General features: G+C 43.1%; 1 protein-coding gene across 1 annotated transcript in view; it reads left to right on the forward strand.

Annotated features, from left to right (window-relative positions):
- LOC119964322 (rho GTPase-activating protein SYDE2-like) overlaps positions 1-22,752 on the forward strand; it is a 121,924-nt gene that overhangs the window by 60,586 nt on the left and 38,586 nt on the right. Inside the window, exon 4 of the mRNA XM_038793624.1 lies at positions 12,353-12,479. Coding sequence (XP_038649552.1) covers positions 12,353-12,479 — 127 coding nt within the window. The remainder of the gene's footprint in view (positions 1-12,352; positions 12,480-22,752) is intronic.

Raw genomic sequence — 22,752 nt, forward strand, 5'->3', positions numbered from 1 at the left:
TGGGCTGAGAGGTGGCAAATGGAGTTTAATGTGGAGAAGTGTGAGGCGATTCACTTTGGAAAGAATAACAGGAATGCGGAATATTTGGCTAATGGTAAAATTCTTGATACTGTGGATGAGCAGAGGGATCTCGGTGTCCATGTACATAGATCCCTGAAAGTTGCCACCCAGGTTGATAGGGTTGTGAAGAAGGCCTATGGTGTGTTGGCCTTTATTGGTAGAGGGATTGAGTTCCGGAGCCATGAGGTCATGTTGCAGCTGTACAAAACTCTGGTACGGCCGCATTTGGAGTATTGCGTACAGTTCTGGTCGCCTCATTATAGGAAGGACGTGGAAGCTTTGGAACTGGTGCAGAGGAGATTTACCAGGATGTTACCTGGTATGGAGGGAAAATCTTATGAGGAAAGGCTGATGGACTTGAGGTTGTTTTCGTTAGAGAGAAGAAGGTTAAGAGGTGACTTAATAGAGGCATACAAAATGATCAGAGGGTTAGATAGGGTGGACAGTGAGAGCCTTCTCCCGCGGATGGAGGTGGCTAGCACGAGGGGACATAGCCTTAAATTGAGGGGTAATAGATATAGGACAGAGGTCAGAGGTAGGTTTTTTACGCAAAGAGTGGTGAGGCCGTGGAATGCCCTACCTGCAACAGTAGTGAACTCGCCAACATTGAGGGCATTTAAAAATTTATTGGATAAGCATATGGATGATAATGGCATAGTGTAGGTTAGATTGTTGGGGCCTCACGGTAGCATGGTAGCATCAATGCTTCATAGCTCCAGGGTCCCAGGTTCGATTCCCGGCTGTGTCACTGTCTGTGCGGAGTCTGCACGTCCTCCCCGTGTGTGCGTGGGTTTCCTCCGGGTGCTCCGGTTTCCTCCCACAGTCCAAAGATGTGCGGGTTAGGTGGATTGGCCATGATAAATTGCCCGTAGTGTAAGGTTAATGGGGGGTATTGTTGGGTTACGGGTATACGGGTTACGTGGGTTTAAGTAGGGTGATCATTGCTCGGCACAACATCGATGGCCGAAGGGCCTGTTCTGTGCTGTACTGTTCTAAGTTCTAAGATGGCCTTTAGTTTTTGACTTCCCATGTCGGTGCAACATCGTGGGCCGAAGGGCCTGTACTACGCTGTATCGTTCTATGTTCTATCGTGGGCCAAAGGGCCTGTACTGTGCTGTACTGTTCTATATATTCAATGTCCCAAATCACAAAGCAGTTATCCCATGTGTTTTCTTATCCTTGCCTTTTGAAATATGTGTGAAAATGGACTCCCCAGTCTCTTTCCTCTTCCACTCTCTATTCTCAAAATAGTACCATTTTAGATTTATCTGGTCTCTCAAAGTTCTCCCACTTCACATTTATTTGCATTTAAATGCCTGTGCCCATTTCACAAGTTCTGTTCCTACATGTTCCGGTTTGTTCTCCTGTACTATATGAACATATAAATTAGGAACAGGAGTGGGCCACTCGAGCCTGCTCTGCCATTCACACCATTAGTTACTGTGTTTAGCAAGTTTTGTGGCAACATGAGATTGTGCTCCCTATATAGAGGCTGTTTTATGTTTAAATAGTGGTACTAATACTGACCCCTGGAAGGCCCCACTGCATGCTTCACTATAGTCACCTAAATATCGATTCACTGGTAATTATCCCGTAGCCAATTCTGTAACCTTGCTACCACCATGCTTTTAATACCCTGTGCTTCTGTTTGCCAAATATAGATGCTATAAGGTGCTTTACCTCAAAAGTAAAATATTGCAGATGCTGGATATTTGATATTAAAGTAAAAATGCTGAAAATATTCTGATCGGGCAGCATCTATGAAGAGAAAAAAACGACCTATTCAGCAGCTCATTTTTTTTCTATATTTATTGTTCTCCATCTTGACTGCAACATTAACTTTATCTTTTTGTGGAGACATGCAAAGTCTGTCACAAGAAGATTTCCTTTTTTGTCCAGAATCAGCCCTACCATTCCCCTAACTGTCCTTGGATTGTCTTTTATGTTGATCATTTCTCATAATCTCACTTTGTCCACCTTGTATCCTTCCCTAATTTCCCTTGCACACTCTGTGCTGTGCCTGATTTTCGATTGTAATCTGGACCTGACTTTCGTCATAAACTTCCTTTTGTTTTATTTAAAACTTAATTTCCTTGATCATCCAGGGAGTTGTAGCCTTGGGTGCACGATGTTTCCTCCTTTTAGGAATATGCTTGGTTTGTATATGAACTGCTTCTGCCTTGGAGGCCTGCCCATTGGTCATTTTCTGTATTAAAAACATAAGAAGTAGGAAAAGTAGTAGGCCACACAGCCAACCCAGCCTACTCCACCATTCAATATGATCATGGCTGATCTTGGGCTTCAACTCCACTTTCCTGCCAATTCCTCATATCCCTTAATTCTCTGAGACCAAAAATTTGCCCGTTCCAGCCTTGCATATATTCAACAATGGAGCATCCACAATCCTCTGGGGTAGAGAAATCCAGATTCCCAAGTTTTTGAGCGAAGATATTTCTCCTCATCTCATTCCTAAATGATCGTCTCTTAATCCTGAGACTGTGCCCCTGTGTTTTAGATTCCCTGACCATCGGAAACAATCACTCAGTGTCTGCCCTATCTCTGTTTGTCCACCCATCAAACCCTTTCAGAATCTTCTATATTTCAATGAGATCACCTCATTCTGCTGCACCCCAGAGAATATAAACCCAATTTGCTCAGCCCCTCATCATAGGACATCCCCCTCAACCCTGGGTAAAATCTAGTGACCCTTCGCTGCACCGTCTCCAATAAAAGCGTATTCCTGACCAGTCATTTCCAGTCTGTTCTAGGCTAATCCCTTCTTAAATCACTGAAATTGGTTCCCTAACAGTTAGGTATTCTCACCTTTGTTATTTCTGTAAATATTGTAAACCTAAATATGTTATGATCAATTTTACCCTGATATTCTCCAACTGCAACACACTCCACTTTTTCTACTTTGTGTTCTCAAATTGAAAAACCGTATAAAAACATAGAAATTAGAAGCAGCAGTAGGCCATTTGGCCCTTCGAGCCTGCTCCACCATTCATTATGATCATGGCTGATCATCAAGTTCAATCCCCTGATCCCGCCTTCTCCCCTCTCCTTGATCCCTTTAGCCCCATGAGCTATATCTAATTCCTCCTTAAAATTACACAACGTTTTGGCCTCAACTACTTTCTGTGGCAGCGAATTCCACAGATTCACCATTCTCTGGGTGAAGACATTTCTCCTCACCTCTGTCCTAAATGGTTTATCCCTCATCCTCAAACTATGACCCCTAGTTCTGGACTGCCCCACCATCGGGCGCGTTCTTTCTGCACCTATCCTGTCTAATCCTGTTAGAATTTTATAAATTTCGATGAGATCCCCTCTCACTCTTCTAAACTCCAATGATATGATACTAACCAACTTGGTCTCTCCTCATATGACAGTCCAGCCAAGCCAGGAATCAGCCTGGTAAGCCTTTGCTGCGCTCCGTCCATCACAAGAACATCCTTTATCGGATAAAGACGCCAAAACTGCACACACTACCCCAGGTGTGGCCTCCCTAATGCCCTGTACAATTGCAGTATAACATCGCTATTCCTATACTCACATTCTCTCGCTATGAAGGCCAGCAACTATTTGCAATCTTTACTGCCTGCTGTACCTGCGCGCTTATTTTCAGTGACTGATGCACGAGACACCAAGGTCTCGATGAGTATCCACCTCTCAATTTGCACCCATTCAAATAATAATCTGCCTTCCTATTTTTGCTACCAAAGCGGATAACCTTGCATTTATCCACATTATACTGCATTTGCCATGCATGTGTCTACTCACTCAGCCTGTCCAAGTCCCGCTGAAGCATCTCTGCATCTTCCTCACAGCTCACCCTCCCAACGAACTTTGTATCATCTAATCTGGAGATAATACATTTAGTTCCCTCGTACAAATCATTAATATATAATGTGAACAGTTAGGGTCCTAGCACAGATCCCTGCGGTACCCCACTAGTCGCTGCTTGCCAAACAGAAAAAGACCCATTTATTCCACCTTCTATCTTACTGTCTGCTTACCAGCTTTCTATCCATCTCAAGATCCAACACTGCTCTTTGTGCATATCGATTAAGAAAGTTTACCACCCTCCTTGCTCCTTTACACTTTTTACCCTGATCTCTATTGGAGTAATTGAAGCTCCTTTACTATTTTTATGTTTTCCTGAAGTTTGCTTACAAAGTTTTCTCCGTTATCACTCTTCCTCTATTTTGCCATCTATTGTAAACACCCAGCAATGGAACTTTCAGCCTTGAAGGTATACAGATCCAAGGTGGGTAAATATTTAGGTACAGATCAGCTAAACTGCAATTAAATGGCCTACTGTAGTTCCTACTGGAATTACTGTTGCTTTCTTTTGATGCCACTTTGGTATATGACTGTTGGAGAATGCATTTCAAAGGTGTTGTGATTTTTCTGGATTTGCCTGCCTCTGGAGAAATACAGTTGTTTTGAGTTTGCTTGTCTACTGTTCAAATTGGCAGTGTTCCAGGACTTAAAGGCTGCTTCCATATAAATGCTATTATTACAATACCCTACCCTAGCAGAGCAAGCAAAGTGGTCTCTCAGCAATAAAAACTATTCAGATGAGGAATATATTTGAGACTGATTTGTCTTTAATTAAAAAAAGAAAGCAATTTAAACAAAAAGTAAACTGTCTTTTCCTTCATTCCAAAGAAAATAATTGGGAAGTGTATTTGTATTGAAGAAATATTAAGTCGTTTATTTTGGCAAGTGCTTTTTAAAAGATAAATACTTGGTTGAGTTTGCTACTAAAGTAGTCTTATTCTTCAGTAGGTGGAACTATTTCTCTACCGTCTCCGCACATGTTTTTTTTTGACTGCAGTACCTACAATCCTACATTGTTTGCACTGAATGTTATTGATACATTAATTGCCTGTACAGAAAATTACCTGAGCTGTATATAGGAACATAGAAACCGAGGATTTGAAAGCACGAATAGACCATATGGCCCTTTTGAGCCTGGTGCATCATTCAATAAGATCATGACTGATCTGATGCTTTGGTATAACTAAGAAATCTATCGACTGAAACATGTTCATGTTTGAACTAATTGACTTCTGGATTCTAGTGGATATTTATTTGAGACACCTTAGCTCACCACCACTTCCTTAAGGGCAATTTGGGATGGGCAACAAATGCCAGCAATGCACAGATCCCACGAACAGTTGTTTTAAAATTAAGAAGTTGTGTACATTTCAGAGCCTTTGGCATCCACACCACCTCCTCCAATAGCTGGGTGAAAAATCCAGAGAATGTGTCTAGATCATGACATGGACTTGACCTTCTGGAAGCAAGTACTAATTTTGTGGATTGCTGAATTGCTTCGAGCCAAATGTGGTGAAACTTAAGTCAGACTTAAGCCATATTGTTTATGGCTTGTTAATTGTGTATATAGAAAAAATGATCTCCTTTTGAAAATTATTTTAAAACATTGTATTGTACTCTGAGAATGAGAATGACGAGCCTTATGATCAGGGTCGCTGTGACCTTTAATGGCAATTGGCAAGCAAAGCTCTGAAGGTTGTACAGGATCCAAGTAGCATAGAAGAGAACTTTTGGATGACCCCTGCATTTTTGAACATTTTCCTTTCCCTAATTTGGATTTTAGTGGTGGACTTTGCCAAATTCCATGCTAGAGAACTGCTAATTTATTGCCTGATCCTTCTGTAAGCGGATCAGGAGCAGTCTATTAAAGATGTGGTCCACTTATTTCCAGGTGCAGAGTCAATGGAGCTTACAGAAGTTGTGTGATTGACAAATAGTGATGGTTGTGCACAAATTGAGACCATATTTTACAGGAAAATTAGACTGGCAACCTCTCCTCTGCTTAGCAGTTGGGTTGACATTTAAGGAGCGTAAATCATTCTAAAATTTTTGGTTCTTTTGACTGCAGTTGAAGGTGACAACAAAGAATCGATTCTGGTACATACAATTTTGAATATGCAGTTGAAAAGACCATTTCCTTGCCCTGGAAAACTGCTTTTTTAAATTAGTGCACTTATTTTCTTTTCTTTTAGTGTAAGATGGGGGAATTGGGAAAGTGTCGTTCAAGGTGCATTTTTAGCTTCCAGAAAACCCCTCTAAAATATTGTTTTGCTGTTCAATCCTCTGTCATGATTTCTGCCACATTTCCATTGGAAAAGATGGAGCTGCAGTTAAAACTCTCAAATATCACAATCTAGAAATGTATAGTGCTTCTCGGTGAATAGAGATAAATACTGACGATGGTTTTTATGACCTTTACATAATGTTGTTAGCACCTTACCATTGTGGGTAACCAGATGTGTCTCCAATCATCCTAATGTCCAGATTGTTGTCTCCAAATTTCTCAAAGGGTTTCAGCACCACTGACACCCTTCCCCTTTACCCTGCCCCTCATGTTCCAATTACTTACATGTGGTTGGCCTTGCTAGCCAATCACAGTATTCTGACAATGGCCAGAGATTCGGTGGGGGGGAGGGGGGCGGGGGAGGTAGGGGGGAAATCCCTTGTGTGCCGAGCTTGTAATTAAAGCAGAGATGAATATTATTGACAGGAGGGAAGTGCTCTTGAATTACAAAGGTCCCCCCCCTCCTGAGGCTGACATCATGGAGGGGTGGAAAGCAGCTTGCGGTGCTCCATAGCTTCTTCAGTCTGCTAACCGGGAATGATGTAGGCAGATGCCATTTTGGGTTTGCAGTGCCAACTGCCCTTGGAGCTCTATTATGTGGGCGGTAGGTTACACTGACGATGACTACCCCCTGCTCATCTGAACAGCATTCTTAACCACTTGCATCCAGGGCGACGCACTGAATTTCTGCAGCATTGTGAGCTTGCAGTGAAATTTAACTGTTACCACACGTGTGCTGAAACCTGGGATCTTCACCGCTAAAGGAGTGGCTCTTGTTATTTTTGTAACATCGTAGACACAGCTCCCAGAGGTTTGCTGCGAACTTCAGTATCCAGTTGACATTTTGAATGACACCTACAGTGAAATTGGGCATACAGGTTCCACATCTCGTGTCCTAAAGGGTTTCCATGAACAAGGAGCTATTAAACAGGGTGTGAAGTGCATGCCAGGTTTTACAGTAGCTCGGTAAAGCAACTGTCTTTTGTTGGCCTCTTCCATCATTAGTCTGTTATGAGGTATGGAATCACGCTGAACCTTTAATAAAGTACTGGTTAGGCCTCTGGAGCTAGTCCAGTTCTTAGCACCGAAGAATGTCAAGGCCTTAGAGCAGGCAGAGAATGGTACCAATGATGAGGAACTTCAGTTACATGGAGAGATCAGAGAAGCTCTATTTTCCTGAGCAGAGAAGGCAAGGAGAAAATTTAACGAGATGTTCAAAATCAGGAGGGGTTTTAATATTGATTTGATTGATATTTATTGTCACATGTACCGAAGTACAGTGAAAAGTATTTTTCTGCGGCCAAGGGAACGTACACAGTATGTACATAGTAGACAAAAGAATAATCAACAGAGTACATTGACAGTGGCCCATCAACAAATAGTGATTGGCTACAGTGCGGAACAAAGCCAAACAAGAAAGGGTGTCATGAATAGTGTTCTTACAGGGAACAGATCAGTCAACGGGAGAGTCGTTGAGTCTAGTAGCTGTGGGGAAGAAGCTGTTCCTATGCCTGGATGTGCGGGTCTTCAGACTTCTGTATCTTTTGCCTGATGGAAGGGTCTGGAAGAGTGCAAAGCCTGGGTGTGAGGGTAGTGGAACAAATAAGGAAAATTGCTTTCAATGGCAAAATGGTAAGCAACAAGAGAACACAGAATTACGATAGTAAGCAAAAAGACCACAGCCAAGATGGAAAGAAACCTTGTGATCTGGAATATACTGCCTGAAAGGGTGGTAGAAAAAAATTCAGTAATTGCTTTCTAGAATGATTGGACAAATACTTGAAAGGGAAAAAATTGTAGGACCCTGGGAAAAGGTGAAGAGAGTGAACTAGCTGAATAGCTCTTTCAAAGAGCTGGAAGGAGGCCAGTGGGGGAGGCCCCACTGGGGTTAATTTAATGGGAGGTATTGGGGTTAATTCACCACCATGAATGAAACCCATGACCACCTGGGAGCGGGAAGGAATCAGCCTCTGGGGATAACAGAATATCGACAGCAGTCTGCAATTGCAGGCCACATTTGAAGAGGTAGTCTGATAGCACATTGGTAAACCACCAACCACTGTTGAGGAAGGTGGCAGGAAGTTTGGTTGAGCTGTGGCACTCACTGTGCTTCCTGCTTGCACCTCTGAGTGCAAAACAAATCTCCCACACTTGGAACAATAGAATCGCTACAGTACAGAAGGAGGTCTTTCAGCCCATCTCGTCTGCACCAACCCTTGAAAAGAGTACCCTACCTAGGTTTGCGCCCGTCCCTGTAACCCAGTAACCTCCACCTAATCTTGGGCACTAAGTTGCAATTTATCACTGCCAATCCACCTGACCTGCACATCTTTGGACTGTGGGAGGAAACCAGAGCACTCGGAGAAACCACAAGCAGACATGGGGAGAAAGTGCAAACTCCACACAATCACCGAAGGCTGGAATCGAACCCGGGTCCCTGGTGCTGTGAGGCAGCAGTGCTAATCACTGTGCCGCGTGCCATCACTTGAGGTATATTTTCTATTCTAAAAGCTAGCTTCTAGATGAAGCCAGAACCCAGTGTGCAAATGGAAATAAACAAGGCTTTTAAATCTAGATTGTTCTTGCCATTGAGCATTAACACAATTATGGATTAGAGGATTCTGGCTGAGGTCTTCTGACAAGCAAAGCTTCGGTTCAGTTTATTTTTAAGAAAATGAGGCACAGGTATTGAACCAGACATCTGTGGTTCCTAACTGCTGTCTTCAATAATGGGTGTCCGAATAGGGTTACCAACTCTGGCAGGATATATTCTGGGAGATGTCATCATGTAGGACTTGGGAGCAGGAGTCTGACATTCAGCCCTTCGACCTTGATTTTGTCATCCACTGCTTTCAAAAGAAAATTCCACAGACTAACATCACGGCGGTTTAAATCCCACCCCAGGCAGAAGTGAAGAAGGTGCTATAAAATAAAAATTTAACAGAATATCCAGAGGCCTTGTTCATTGTGGTTGGGGAGTTCAGCCAGGCCAGCCTCAAGAGTGTACTGCCAAAATTCCACCAACACACCTGTCCCACCAGGGGCCCCAACATCCTTGACGACTGCTACACAAAAATCAAGGGCGCCTACCCATCCATCCCCTGACCACTCTTTGCACAATCGGACCACAAGCTGGTGCTCCTTCTCCAGAAATATAAGCAGAGACCTGAGCGGGAGTATCCGGTTAAGAAGGTCATGTCATGCTGGCCTGAGGCAACGGAAGAGTTCTTGTGCAAATGCTTGGGAGTCAGTGGACTGGTCCATATTCAAGAAACTCGTGGCCAACCTAAACAAGCATGCCACCACCATCACAGACTTATCAGTAAATGTGTAGAAGATTGCGTGCTAAAGACGGTAGTACGTGTATTCCCCAACCGGAAACCATGATTTAACCAGGAGATTCACTCCCTACTGAAGTCTAGGTCTGAGGCATTCAAAACTGATGACCCTGACCTATAAAAGAAATCTAGGTACGACCTCCGCAAAGCCATCGGGGTTGCCAAGAGACAATACCAGACTAATCTAGAGTCGCAGACTACGACACAGACTCTCGTTGGTTGTGGCAAAACTTAAACAATATCCAGCCTATAAAGCAAAGCCGAGTAGAACCTCTGATGACAGAGCCTCCCTGATGAACTCAATTCATTCTATCTCGTTTCAAGCAGATAACCAACAAAACGTTATCAACTGCCCCAACACACCCATACCTACCGTCATTGCCTCAAGTCAGATCAGCCTTCTTGAAAGTGAACCTTCGGAAAGCAATGGGTCCTGGCAGAGTCCCTGGTCATGCAGTCAGATCCTGATTGGACTAACTGGCGGGTATGTTCGCAGACATCTTCAATCTCTCCCTACTCCGTTCCGAAGTTCCCATCTGCTTCAAGAAGACCACCATCATACTGGTGCCAAAGAAGAACCAGGCAATGTGCCTCAATGACTACCGTTTGGTAGCCTTGACACCTATGAAGTGTTTGAGAGGTTGGTCATGGGACACAATAAATTCAATACTCCCAGAATGCCATGATCAACTGCAATTCGCATACCGCCACAACCGGTCCACAGCAGACACCATCTCTCTGGTCCTACACTCATCCCTATTGACAACAAGGACTCCTACGACAGACTCCTATTCATTGATTACAGCTCCGCTTTCAATACCATAATCCCAGCCATGCTCATATCAAAAATCCAAAACCTAGGACATGGCTCCTCACTTTGCAACTGGATCCTCGACTTCCCGACCAATAGACTACAATCGGTAGGCAGTATGGTGGCGCAGTGGGTAGCACTGCTGCCTCGCGGCGCCGAGGTCCCAGGTTTGATCCCGGCTCTGGGTCACTGTCCTTGTGAAGTTTGCACATTCTCCCCGTGTTTGCATGCCTTTCACCCCCACAACCCAAAGATGTGCAGGGTAGGTGGTTTGGCCACGCTAAATTGCCCCTTAATTGGAATAAGTGAATTAGGTACTCTTAAATTTCGAAAAGAAAAGACCACAATCGGTAAGGATAAACAACACCTCCACGACAGTCCTCAATACCGGCAACCCGTAAGACTGCGCACTTAGCCCCTTATCATACTCCCTATACACATAACTGTGGGGCAAAATTCGGCTTCAACTCCATTTACAAGTTTGTTGATGACATGACCATTGTCAAACAACGCTCAGTCAGAGTACAGGAGGGAGACAGAGAACCTAGTGATTGTTATTGTGACGAGAACAATCTCTCCCTCAATATCAAAAACTAAAGAGCACAGCCCTGTACACACCCCTGTCTGCATCAATGGTACCGAGGTGGAGATGCTTGACGGCTTCACATTCCTAGATGTGCACATCACCAACAATCTGTCATGGTCCACCCATGGCGACGCTATGACCAAGGAAGCACAACAGCGCCTATACTTCCTCAGTAAACTAACGATATTCGGCATGTCCACATTGACTCTTACCAATTTATACAGGTGCACCATAGAAAGCATCCTGTCTGGCTGCATCACAGCCTGGTATGCAAACTGCCCGGCCCAAGACCGTAATAAACTTCTGAGAATGGTGAATGCAGCCCAGTCCATCACACAAACCCGCCTCCCATCCATTGACTCCGTCCACACCTCCCGTTGTGGGAAAGTGGGCAGCATAATCAAACACCCTTCCCACCGAGTTATTCTCTCTTCCAACATCTTCCACCAGGCAGAAGTTACAAAAGTCTGAGGACACGCACAAATAGATTTAAAAACAGATGCTTCACCGCTGTTACGAGACTCCTGAATTGCCCTGTTATGGACTGATAACTACATGCATCTTCTCAACTGTGTAGCACTGCACTCTGTATGCCTCACCCGATGTCTGTGTCTATGTATTTATCGTATGTCAGATGTTTTTCATGTATGGAATAATCTGACTGGACTGTATGCAGAACAGTGTTTTTCACTGTACCTTGGTACACATAACAAATCTAAATCTAAACTTCTCATTCTTCTAAACTCCAATGCATATGAGCCCAATCTGTTCAACTTTTCTGCATAAAATAAGCCCTTCATCCCAGGAATGAGTTGACTGAATCTTTTTTGAACTGCTTCTAATTCATTGATATAATTTTTCAAATAAGGAGACCAAAACTGTACACAGTACTCCAGATTTGGCCTCCCCAAAGCTGCAGGAAAATATCCCTACTTTTATGTTCCATTCCCTCTGTAGTAAAGACCAATATTCCAGTTGCCTTCCTAGTCTCTCATTGTACCTGAATGCTAATTTTTTGTGATTCATGTACTAGAACACCCAAATTCTTCTGTACCACCAAGTCCTGCAATCTCTCCATTTAGTAGCATACTGCTTCTCTATCCTTCCTGCCTTCAACTGCCCCTCCCCAGATTCTTGCCATTGGTCACCTAATATGTTGTCACCAAAGCCCCGCCTTCCCAAGGCTTTTCAGTGTCATGGTTTTTAAAATCTGTTTTGCTACTTCGTTGCCTTGCCCTACTCTGCTCAACTGCTCCTTATTCCTGATGTCACTCTTCAAGAAGTCCAAAATAATAATGAATGGATCTTGATGCACATAATGTTTAAAGTCCCATGATTTGCTGGTCTAAAAGAAGTATTTGTAATCTGCGTTGTTCCTTTTTAAAATCTGAAGCAGCATAGTTTACCATCCTGTGATTCTGTTTCAGGTTGTGGGACTTTATCGTCTTTGTGGCTCTGCTGCGGTTAAGAAAGAGCTTCGAGAGGCTTTTGAGCGAGACAGCAAGGCCGTTGGCTTATCTGAAAACCTATATCCAGATATCAATGTCATTACAGGTAAATGTGGTACAGCTTCTCTGCTTTCCTGCATTTGAATAATATCAACCTCCAGAGACTTTCTGGGGGCTTATTGCAAAAAAAATGAGTTCCTGAGATACCTAGCCCATGGTTTGATGCCACATAAAAAGGGTTGGAATTTTCACTCCTCACCGGCCCCGGGATGTGTTTTGTGGAGGTGGCCTGTCATTGGCCTGCGGCGAGTGGGGTTTCCTGTTGTTTACACCCCCCTCCCAAACCAGCACCATTGGGAAACCTGTGGCGGGGGTGCACATCGTCAAGACTGGAAGATCTTTGTTGGAACTTTTTGAATTCCCCATTCTCTCCGCTGCTTGACTTAAAGATACATGTCCATTCAGCATCCATGGATCAAAATTATAACAGGGAAATAAGGGAATAACGGGAAGGCCCTTACAATGCTAAAACAGTATTGACACTGCTTACTCAATTTGATACTTAATGTACTGTACAAAACAACAGTCTGCTTTTGTCTTCTCTATTCTTGTGTGATTGCTCATCATTCTTCACTTTCAACTTGTCCCACCACAGTGACAGATCTGTAATCTAGTGCTAATATTTCACCTGTTATAAACCTTCATGGTCTCCCAGGCACAGTCAAGTTTGGGTAGACAGGTCTATAAATTTCACTTTTTTTAATGCAGTTTATTAAGCATCATTTGCAAAGGAACTTGTAGTTTCCATTATTTATTTTTTATTTTAATAAAATGTATGTTCATGCAAATATGGTGATCTTTGAACTGCAAAGGAACATATATATCCTTATCTAAGAAAGGATATACTTTACCATAGAGGGAATGCAGCAAAAATTCATCAAACTGATTCCTAGAATGGCAGAGTTGTCGAATGTGGTGAATTGGGTCGACTGGGCCTGTATTCACTGGAATTTAGGACAATGAGAGGGGAACTGTTGGAAACCTAGACAATTCTGACAGAGCTTTCAAAAATTTCAATCATTTATCCTTTGTATTGAAATTGCAACAGTCTTTTTCTCTTCATACATTCCCCTTGACGTATCTTGCTTGGGATTCCTAGTTTAATATAGGTATATTAAAACTCCAAAAGGTTTGATGCTTTCAAGGATGGATATAATTGGAGCCCTCCCATGATACCTGTGGAAATGGATTTAACACCAATTACTTCCCTTAAACATCAGAGTTTTGAAAATTCTAAAGAAAAGACAGCTGTAATAAATGTGGTTTCCCAAGCAACAATGCCTTTGTCTTAGAAAATTACCTAATGGAATTCAGCATGGAATAGAGAGGACATCAAACTTTATAGGTTTAAGGTGCGAGGGGCAAGGTTTAGAGGAGATGTACGCATCAAGTTTTTTTACACAGAGGGTAGTGGGTGCCTGGAACTCGCTGCCAGAGGAGGTGGTGGAAGCAGGGACGATAGTGACATTTAAGGGGCATCTTGACAAATACATGAATAGGATGGGAATAGAGGAATACGGACCCAGGAAGTGTAGAAGATTTTAGTTTATACGGGCAGCATGGTCGGCACAGGCTTGGAGAGCCGAAGGGCCTGTTCCTGTTCCTGTGCTGTATTTTTTTTCTTCTTTGTTCTTGTCCCAGAATTGTGGAGAACTGTTTCCTACAAATATAATGGGTTTTTTTTCTTGGACAGGGAGCATACATATTAATATGAGAAAAGGCAGTAAAAGATAAATTATTTTTGCTGGTTGGAGATTCTAAAACTTCCGTATTCTTCACCCGATGTCTATGTATTTACATTGTGTATTTATTGTCTGTCCTATGTTTTTCATGCATGGAATAATTTGCCTGGACTGCAAAACAATACTTTTCACTGAACCTCAGTATATGTAACAAATTTAAATCTAGTCTAAAAATTAGGTCTAGACCATTCGGAAGTGATGTTAGGAAGAACGTCTTCACACAAAGGGTGGTAAAGGTTTTGAACTCTCTCCCACAAACAGCAGTTGAAGCTAGATCAGTTAATTTTAAATCTGTGATAGATACGTTTTTGTTAAGGGATCTGGGCCAAAGGAAGCTATATGGAGTTAGGTCACAGATCAGCCATGATCTCATTGAATGGCGGGTAAGTCTTAGACCATAAGACCATAAGACATAGGAGTGGAAGTAAGGCCATTCGGCCCATCGAGTCCACTCCGCCATTCAATCATGGCTGATGGGCATTTCAACTCCACCTCCCAGCATTCTCCCCATAGCCCTTAATTCCTCGCGACATCAAGAATTTATCTATCTCTGCCTTGAAGCCATTTAGCGTCCCGGCCTCCACTGCACTCTGCGGCAATGAATTCCACAGGCCCACCACTCTCTGGCTGAAGAAATGTCTCCGCATTTCTGTTTTGAATTTACCCCCTCTAATTCTAAGGCTGTGCCCACGGGTCCTCGACTCCTCGCCTAACGGAAACAGTTTCTTTGCGTCCATCCTTTCTAAGCCATGTATTATCTTGTAAGTCTTGGGCTGAAGGCTCTACTGTTATTAAGTTCCTATGCATTGTGTGCAGTTTTGGTCTCCTTACCTAAGAAACAATATACTTGCCATCTAGGGTGTGCAGTGGAGGTTCACTGGACTGATACAGGGGTGAGTGCAACTGTTTCATGAGTTTGACTGGGCTTGTGTTCACTGGAGTTTAGAAGGATGAGAGGGAACCCGATTGAAACACATAAAATTCTAATAGGACTGGATGGATTAAATGCAGGCAGAATGTTTTCCCTGGTTATCGAATCTAGAACTAGGGGAGATGATCTCAGGATACTAGGTAGACCATTTCAAACTGATATGAGGATCAGTTTCATCGCACAAAGGATGGTGAACCTGTGGAATTCTGTCCCACAGAAGGCTGTGGAGACCAAGCCACTGAATTCAAGAAAGAGATAGCTAATGTTTTAGATATTAATGGCATTGAGTGGTATTGGAAGAGCATTGAGAAAGTGAATCAGCCATGATCATATTGAATGACGGAGCAGGCTCAAAGCGCTGAATAGCCTCTTTCTCCCTTTTCTGTTTCCATCTGGGGAGAGTCAAAAACTAGAGGCCATAAATATGATGGTAACGAACAAATCGAATGAGGTATTTAGGAAAAACTTTACCAGAGAAAGCGATTAGAATGTAGTTTACTTTCGATGAATAATTTAGGAGAAACTTGTGAGCATTTAGAATGTGGAACTTGCTAGCTGATGTAGTTTAGATGTATAACATAGATGCATTTTAAAAATTAATTGTTTCATGGGAAGTGGACATCGCTGGCAAGGCCAGAATTTGTTGCTCATCCTTTATTGCCCTTGAACCGCATGGCTTGCCACGCCATTTCAGTGAGCAGCTAAAAGTCAACCACATTGTTGTGCGTCATGTTGGCCAGACCAGGTAAGAACGGCAGGTAAGAATGACTAGTCTGTGAGACAGCTCTCCCAACTTTAGCACAAGCCCTCTGATAGTAAGGATGACTTTGCAGAATGGACAGAGCTGGGGGTCCCATTGTCATTTTCGGTAACTGGGTATGGTGGTCCGTTCCGTTTCATTCCTTTTTTGTTTTCATAGCGATTGAGTGGCTTGCTACCCCAGGACATTTAAGAGTCAACCATATTGCTGTGGGTCTTAAGTCACATGTAGCTAAGGATGGCAGATTTCCAACCCTAAAGGACATTAGTGAACTAGATGTTTTTTTACAACAATGGTTTCATCAATAGATTTTAATTCCAGATATTTTATTGAGTTGAAATTCCACCACCTCGTGGGATTAGAACCTTGGTCCCCAGATCATTACCCTGGGTCTCTGGATTACTAGTCCAATGACAATACCAACTACGCCACTGCCTCCCCTGCAAGACCAAGCTATACAGAGAGAATAAAGTTATGAAGGAGGAGGCTCATTGGAGCTTAAGCACCACAATAGATCTGTTGGGCCGAATGACTTGTAGCGTGCTGCAATTACAATTACTATGCAAGAAGTGTTCTGAGAAGCTGGACAAAGCTGGAGCAAATTTATGTTGCTCTGATGTAAACAAGAAAGACTGAGTCAATAATTTCTACTATTAAGGAGAGTAATGAGGAATCTGCTAACCCTAACATGGGATGCAGCTCTGTCCGTTATTTTAAATAGCTGGTGTGCAGTTTTGGTAACGAGCAACACTGAAATCTTATCATAGACCTAATCACAGGGCCTCAGGGTTTGTGATTTTTGACAGTTGCATGCTTCTGAATCTGTCCCTTCGTTATAGTGTACTAAATAATAAATGTATCCAGATAACTAGGGAGGTTGAACTCTCACACAATGGCAGAAGACCTAGTCATTGTAGTTCAGGAAATTGACACCACCAATGATAGGTTACAATTATTCAATTTAACCACAGCTTCTCAGATATTTACTTTAAGGACAGGTATGCTTTACCTGTCCTTAAAGGACTATATAATTACCTTTTTAATCTTTTGAGTCATGCTTATTTAGTTCTGTCACTCCGTGACAAGAAGAATTCTACTCAAGATGACATTTATTGAGATTGCATTTGAGAGTATTACCGATTGTGGACTTGATTTGCCACTACCTTCTCGAGGGCAATTGGGGATGGGCAACAAATGTTGGCCTAGCCAGTGACTCCCACACCCAGTGAAAGAAAAAACATTTTTAAGGTCAGGAACCCAACACCTGGATAATTTCCAGTTGGCAGCCCACATCACTTACACAGTGCAATCTTAATGTACATCCCTGAATTGGGCTGGAGGCGAGCTGGGTGCACAACTAGTGGCACGGAGTGGAACTAAGAAGTGGGAGCTGTCTGTGGCGTGCAAGCAGCAAAGACAGGTGGCAATCTGATGGCACTTGCTGCATGATGGCACCTGCCACCGCCTTGCCAAATAGAGCAGGCAGCTCCTTGGAGGGGTGGGGCACAGAATAGGGACAGCAGTCTCACTGAGCACAAAAGTGGCCAAACTACCAAATGGAAAGTACACAATCTGGCACAACCTGCCTCAGCTCCTGAATATTTTAAATAAAAGAAACTAACTTCCGTCCACCTTGTGCTTGACCGCCGGGCATTAATGTCCACCTGACTGTTGGGGTTCAGCATTTTCAGTTTTGAAAATTGTCCTGCCTGTTAGCAAGCTCCTAAAGGAACTTAATGACTGTTAAATAGGAAGCGAGTGGGTTTCCTGTCTCCACTCTCATGTTGCAAATTGTGTTGCATTCCAGAGGCGGCAGGACCAATGTCACCCTCCAGGAATGCAAACTTTCAATTGTGGCCACACCTGATCCTGACTCCACATGCAATTGATAATTCAACCCCTTGTTTCTGACAGGCGTGTTTTCTGGGCAAATCAAGTGGTTGATTGCTTTCAGGCAAGATCAGAGCCAAAGCCTACTTCAAAGAGCTGATGCTGATGGCAGCAATAATCATTGGAGTCTCAGTTAGCAGACTTTTTGTGTATGCTTGAAGAGTTCTTTCATTACTCTATTATCATGTAGGCAGCAAAAAATGTCAAAAAAGTCTTTCAACATCTAACTTCATTGCATTAAAGCCTTGGGCAAAACTTAAAAGTACAGGTCATTGGTTCAGTGAATGTACCCATGCTGAAGCTCATTTTATGTTTGAAATCACCATAAATGAGTTTCTGGTATTACCCGAGACCTTTAAATAAGATCTATTGAGCTATTTTTAGAATTTGGCTGCTTGAGGAAAATAAATGGCTGACTGTATGCCGTGAGGAAATAAGAGTTTCCTAATGCAGTGGATTATTTCTCTGTTTCATAAATTTTAATACCTTCTGATTTCATTACTTCTCCCTTTAAACCACAGAAATAAAAGTGTAGTCACTCTTGTGATGTAGGAAATGTGACAGCAGTGTACACCAAAAGCTCCAAACACAGGAATGTGATGAGTGATCAGAGAATCTATTTTATTGATATTGATTGATGGAGGATAAATATTAGTCAGGACATAATCCTCTTCAAGTACTCCCATGGGATCTTGAATCTCAGAATTATTACAGCGTAGGAAGTGGCTGTTCAGCCCTACATGTCTGCACTGGTGCGCCAAAGAAGTATTTCACCTAGTGCTATTCTCCTGCCTTCTCCCTGTTACACTGCGGATTTTCTTTTTAATAATCATCTAATGCTCTCTTTGAATGCATTGATTGAACCTGCCTTCACCACACTCTCAGGCAGTGCACTCCAGACCCTAACCACTTGCTGTATAAAAAAGGTTTTGTCATATCGCCTTTGTTTTGCCAATTATTTTAAATGTGTCCCCTCATTCGCCATCCTTTCTCAAGTAGGAGCAGTTTCCCCTGTCTATGCTGTCTAGACCCCTCATAATTTTGAATATTTCTGTCAGATCAGCCTTCTTTTCTCCCAAGGAAAAGAGTCCCAACTTCTTCAATCTATCCTCAACTGCTGGAACGACTCTCATGAAACCTGCTCACTCTCTCCAGTGGCCCCACATCCATTCTAAAATGCAGTGCCGAGAATTGTATACGCTACTTCAGTTAAGGTATCTCAAGTTCAGCATAATCTCCTTGCTCTTGTACTCTCTGCTCCTACTAATAAAGCCTAGGATCCTGTCTGCTTTAACTACTCTCTCAACCTGTAGTGACTTGTGCGCATATACACCCACGTCCTCTGCTCCTTAAACCCCCTTAGACTAATACCTTTTATTTTAAACCGTCAGTCTATGTTCCTCCTACCAAAATTCATCACCTCAAATTTCTCTGCGTTGAATTTCATCTGCCAACTATCCATCCATTCCAAAAACTTGTCTATGTCCATTTTGAAATTCTACACTATCTTCCTCACAGTTCTTAATGCTTCCAAGTTGTTTATAGTCTGCAAATTTTGAAATTGTTCCCTGTACACCAAGGTCTCGATCGTTAATATATATCAGAAAAGGCAAGGGTTCCAATACTGATCCCTGGGGAACTCTACTACAAACCTCCCTCCAGCCCAAGACACATCCATTAATAATTACTCTCCCAGCCAATTTTGTATCCATGTTGGTTACCGTTCCTTTTATTCTATCAGCTATAACATCTCAAGTCTGTTGTGCGGCACTGTATCAAATGTCTTTTGGAAGTCCATGTACACTACATCGAAGGCATTGCTCTCATCAACCCTCTATGTAACTTCTTTGATAAACTCGGGGAGGGGTTAAACACTATGTTCCCTTAAGAAATCCAGACTGGCTCTCCTAATTAACCAGCATTTGTCCATGTGACTATTAATTCTGTCTCGAATTATAGTTTCTGGAAGTTTCCCCACCACCAGAGTTTCACATAAATTTGAGGCAGTGCCTTGGTTTTAACATCTCAAGCAAAAGACGGTGCTGTTCTCCCTGAAGTTTGGATAGAGTGCTCAAGTCTCTGGAGTGGGACTTGGAACACAATTTCTGGCAGAGGCAAGAGTGATTTCCCCTGTATCACAGCTGGCAGTAATTTTAATTTAAAATGAAAAACGTTATTGCAAATCCCATTCTTGTTGAAATATTGAGTCCCTTCAATTCTATTTTGCATCCAAATTATTGCTCTTCTTCTGCTGTAGGAACAAAATCAAGTGTTGTAAAACCAGAAGGTTTTCCCTCAAAGTGACGGTTTGAAACTTGGTTCTATTTATATGCTCCACTTTTGCAGGAGAACTCCAATGTCAAATCCATTTAAATGTTATGTAGCAGCAAACTGTTTTACATTAAGCTATTAATAGTTAATTTTAAAATGTTAGATTCATTGCAACATTTTTAGCCAAAGAAAGAAACAGCAATGAAAGATCTATATTCACTAAATTATTGGTGTCATTTTTGAACCTGGATCAAATATCGGATGAAAAAATATTGAAGGAACAATTTTTTTGGAGCATTTAATGTGCTCTCTATTTACAAATATGTACGGTATTGTATTGACTTTCTCAAGCAATGTGGTCCTCATCCTTTTGTGCATGATATCAATACTGCACTTGCCTACATTGGTAAAGCTGTTCAGTACAAGCTCAAGTCTCCCTGCACATGTGTTTTTTTTGTAAATGAGTGAACTACTTGAGTGACAGGGTTAATCCGTTCACCTAGCTACCACAACCTCTGCAAGTATGTTGTGTAGTTATTTAGAAATAACATTGGATATTTGACATTCTAACAGCATTAATGAAATCCAGTTAAGTAAAAAATGCATAACACCACATTTTGGCGCCACTTGTACACTTAGACGGGGCATAGTTCAGGTAATTGACCGTCTGAATGTATAACCCCTAGGGTGCTTGAAAGTCTGTGACCCTGGAATGTGAGTCCATATCATTAAACGCAACAGGGACCAATTAATGCTAGCAGACAGCAATATCACTGACTGAAAGTTTATTGTCTTCTGTAACAGACTGTGAAAACTGTGCAGTCCTTGTACTTACATTTTAAGGACTCAAGAATTTTTGCCATTTCAATTGTTTGGCATAGAAAAAATAAGGCAGTTTTGCGGTGCCCACCAAATTTTGTACTTCATTTTAATTTTGTCTTGTAATTTGCTGTTAGTTTTGCAAAAAAAATACAAGCAGCCATATACTGTAGTCTGTGTATTGATTACTCTATAAGCTTGCTTTGGTGTTCATGTACATTATAATAAAATATGGGACGGGATTCTCCCATCCCGTGGCAGTGTGTCCACGCCGTCATAAACACCGTCACGTTTTACGACGGCGTCAACGGGCCGCTGCTCGGAGTAATTCTAGCCCCTACAGGGGGCCAGCACGGCGCTGGAGTGGTTCATAGAATTTTACAGTGCAGAAGGAGGCCATTCGGCCCATCGAGTCTGCACCGGCTCTTGGAAAGAGCACCCCACCCAAGCCCACACCTCCACTCTATCCCCATAACCCAGTAACCCCAACCAACACTAAGGGCAATTTTGGACACTCAGGGCAATTTAGCATGGCCAGTCCACCTAACCACATCTTTGGACTGTTGGAGGAAACCGGAGCACCTGGAGGAAGCCCACGCACACACGGGGGGAACGTGCAGTCTGCGCACAGACAGTGACCCTTGCAGGGAATCGAACCTGGGACCCTGGAGCTGTGAAGCAATTGTGCTAACCGCTATGCTACCAGCTGCCGATCCCGGCGCGAACTGTGCGCCGTGGAATCTGCGCATGCGCAGTGGCACCAGTGGCAACGTGGACATGCTCAGACGTGCGTATGCGCAATGGCTTCCTTCAATGCGCCGGCCCCAACACAGCATGGTGCAGGGTTACAGGGGCCGGCGTGTAGTAATGGAGGCCCCCAGCCAGAGAGGCCGGCCCGCTGATCGGTGGGCCCCAGTCGTGGGCCAGGCCACGTCGGAGCCCCCCCCCCCCCCAGGCCCCACCCGATCCTTCAACGCCGAGGTCCCCCCGGCACTGTTCTAACCTGCTCTGAGCTCGTTTTTTCTCTTATGGCCTCTCGGCCCATCTGGGCCGGAGAATCGGAGGGCTGGCCACAAAGAGCGTGCCGGCGGCGTGGTGCGATTCACGCGGCCCGCCGGCAATTCTCCGACCCGGCACGGGGTCGGAGAATCTCGCCCATGGTTTTCTTGACTAAGTACTTGAAATTCCCAATAGTGATCTATTTAGTGGTTGCTTGAGGTTGTGCTGGTGAAGGAAAAGAACACAGCAGTATTCCATGGATAGTTTTTATGCACATTTCATTTCTTCCTCCTCTTTCTTTTGGAATTGGTGATAGTACTTGTAAATTACTGCTTAGACATTCTCTCGTATATTTTACACAAATCGATACATAGAAGATAGGAGCCGGAGGAGGCCTTTTGGCCCTTTGAGCCAGCCACGCCATTCATCACGATGATGGCTGGTCATCCAACTCAATCGCCTAATTCTGCTTTCTCCCCAAAGTCTTTGATCCCATTCTGCCCAAGTGCTATATCCAGCCGCCTCTTGAATATATTCAGTGATTTAGCATTAACTACTTCCTGTGGTGATGAATTCACTACTCTTTGTGTGAAGAAATGTCTCTTCATCTCTGTCCAAAATGTTTTACCCTGAATCCTCAGACTATGACCCCTGGTTCTGTACACACTCATCATTGGTAACATCTACCCTGTCTAGTCCTGTTAGAATTTTAGAAGTCTCTATGAGATCCCCCCCTCATTCTTCTGAACTCCAGTGAGAACAATCCCAACCTAGTCAATCTTTCCTCATATGACAGTCCCGCCATCCCTGGAATCAGAATGGTAAACCTTCACTGCACTCCCTTGAGAGCAAGAACATCCTCATAGAAGGAGTTCAAAAATATACACAATATTCCAGGTGTGGCCTT

This window comes from Scyliorhinus canicula, chromosome 4 (assembly GCF_902713615.1).
Source record: "Scyliorhinus canicula chromosome 4, sScyCan1.1, whole genome shotgun sequence".
Lineage (NCBI taxonomy): Eukaryota > Metazoa > Chordata > Chondrichthyes > Carcharhiniformes > Scyliorhinidae > Scyliorhinus > Scyliorhinus canicula.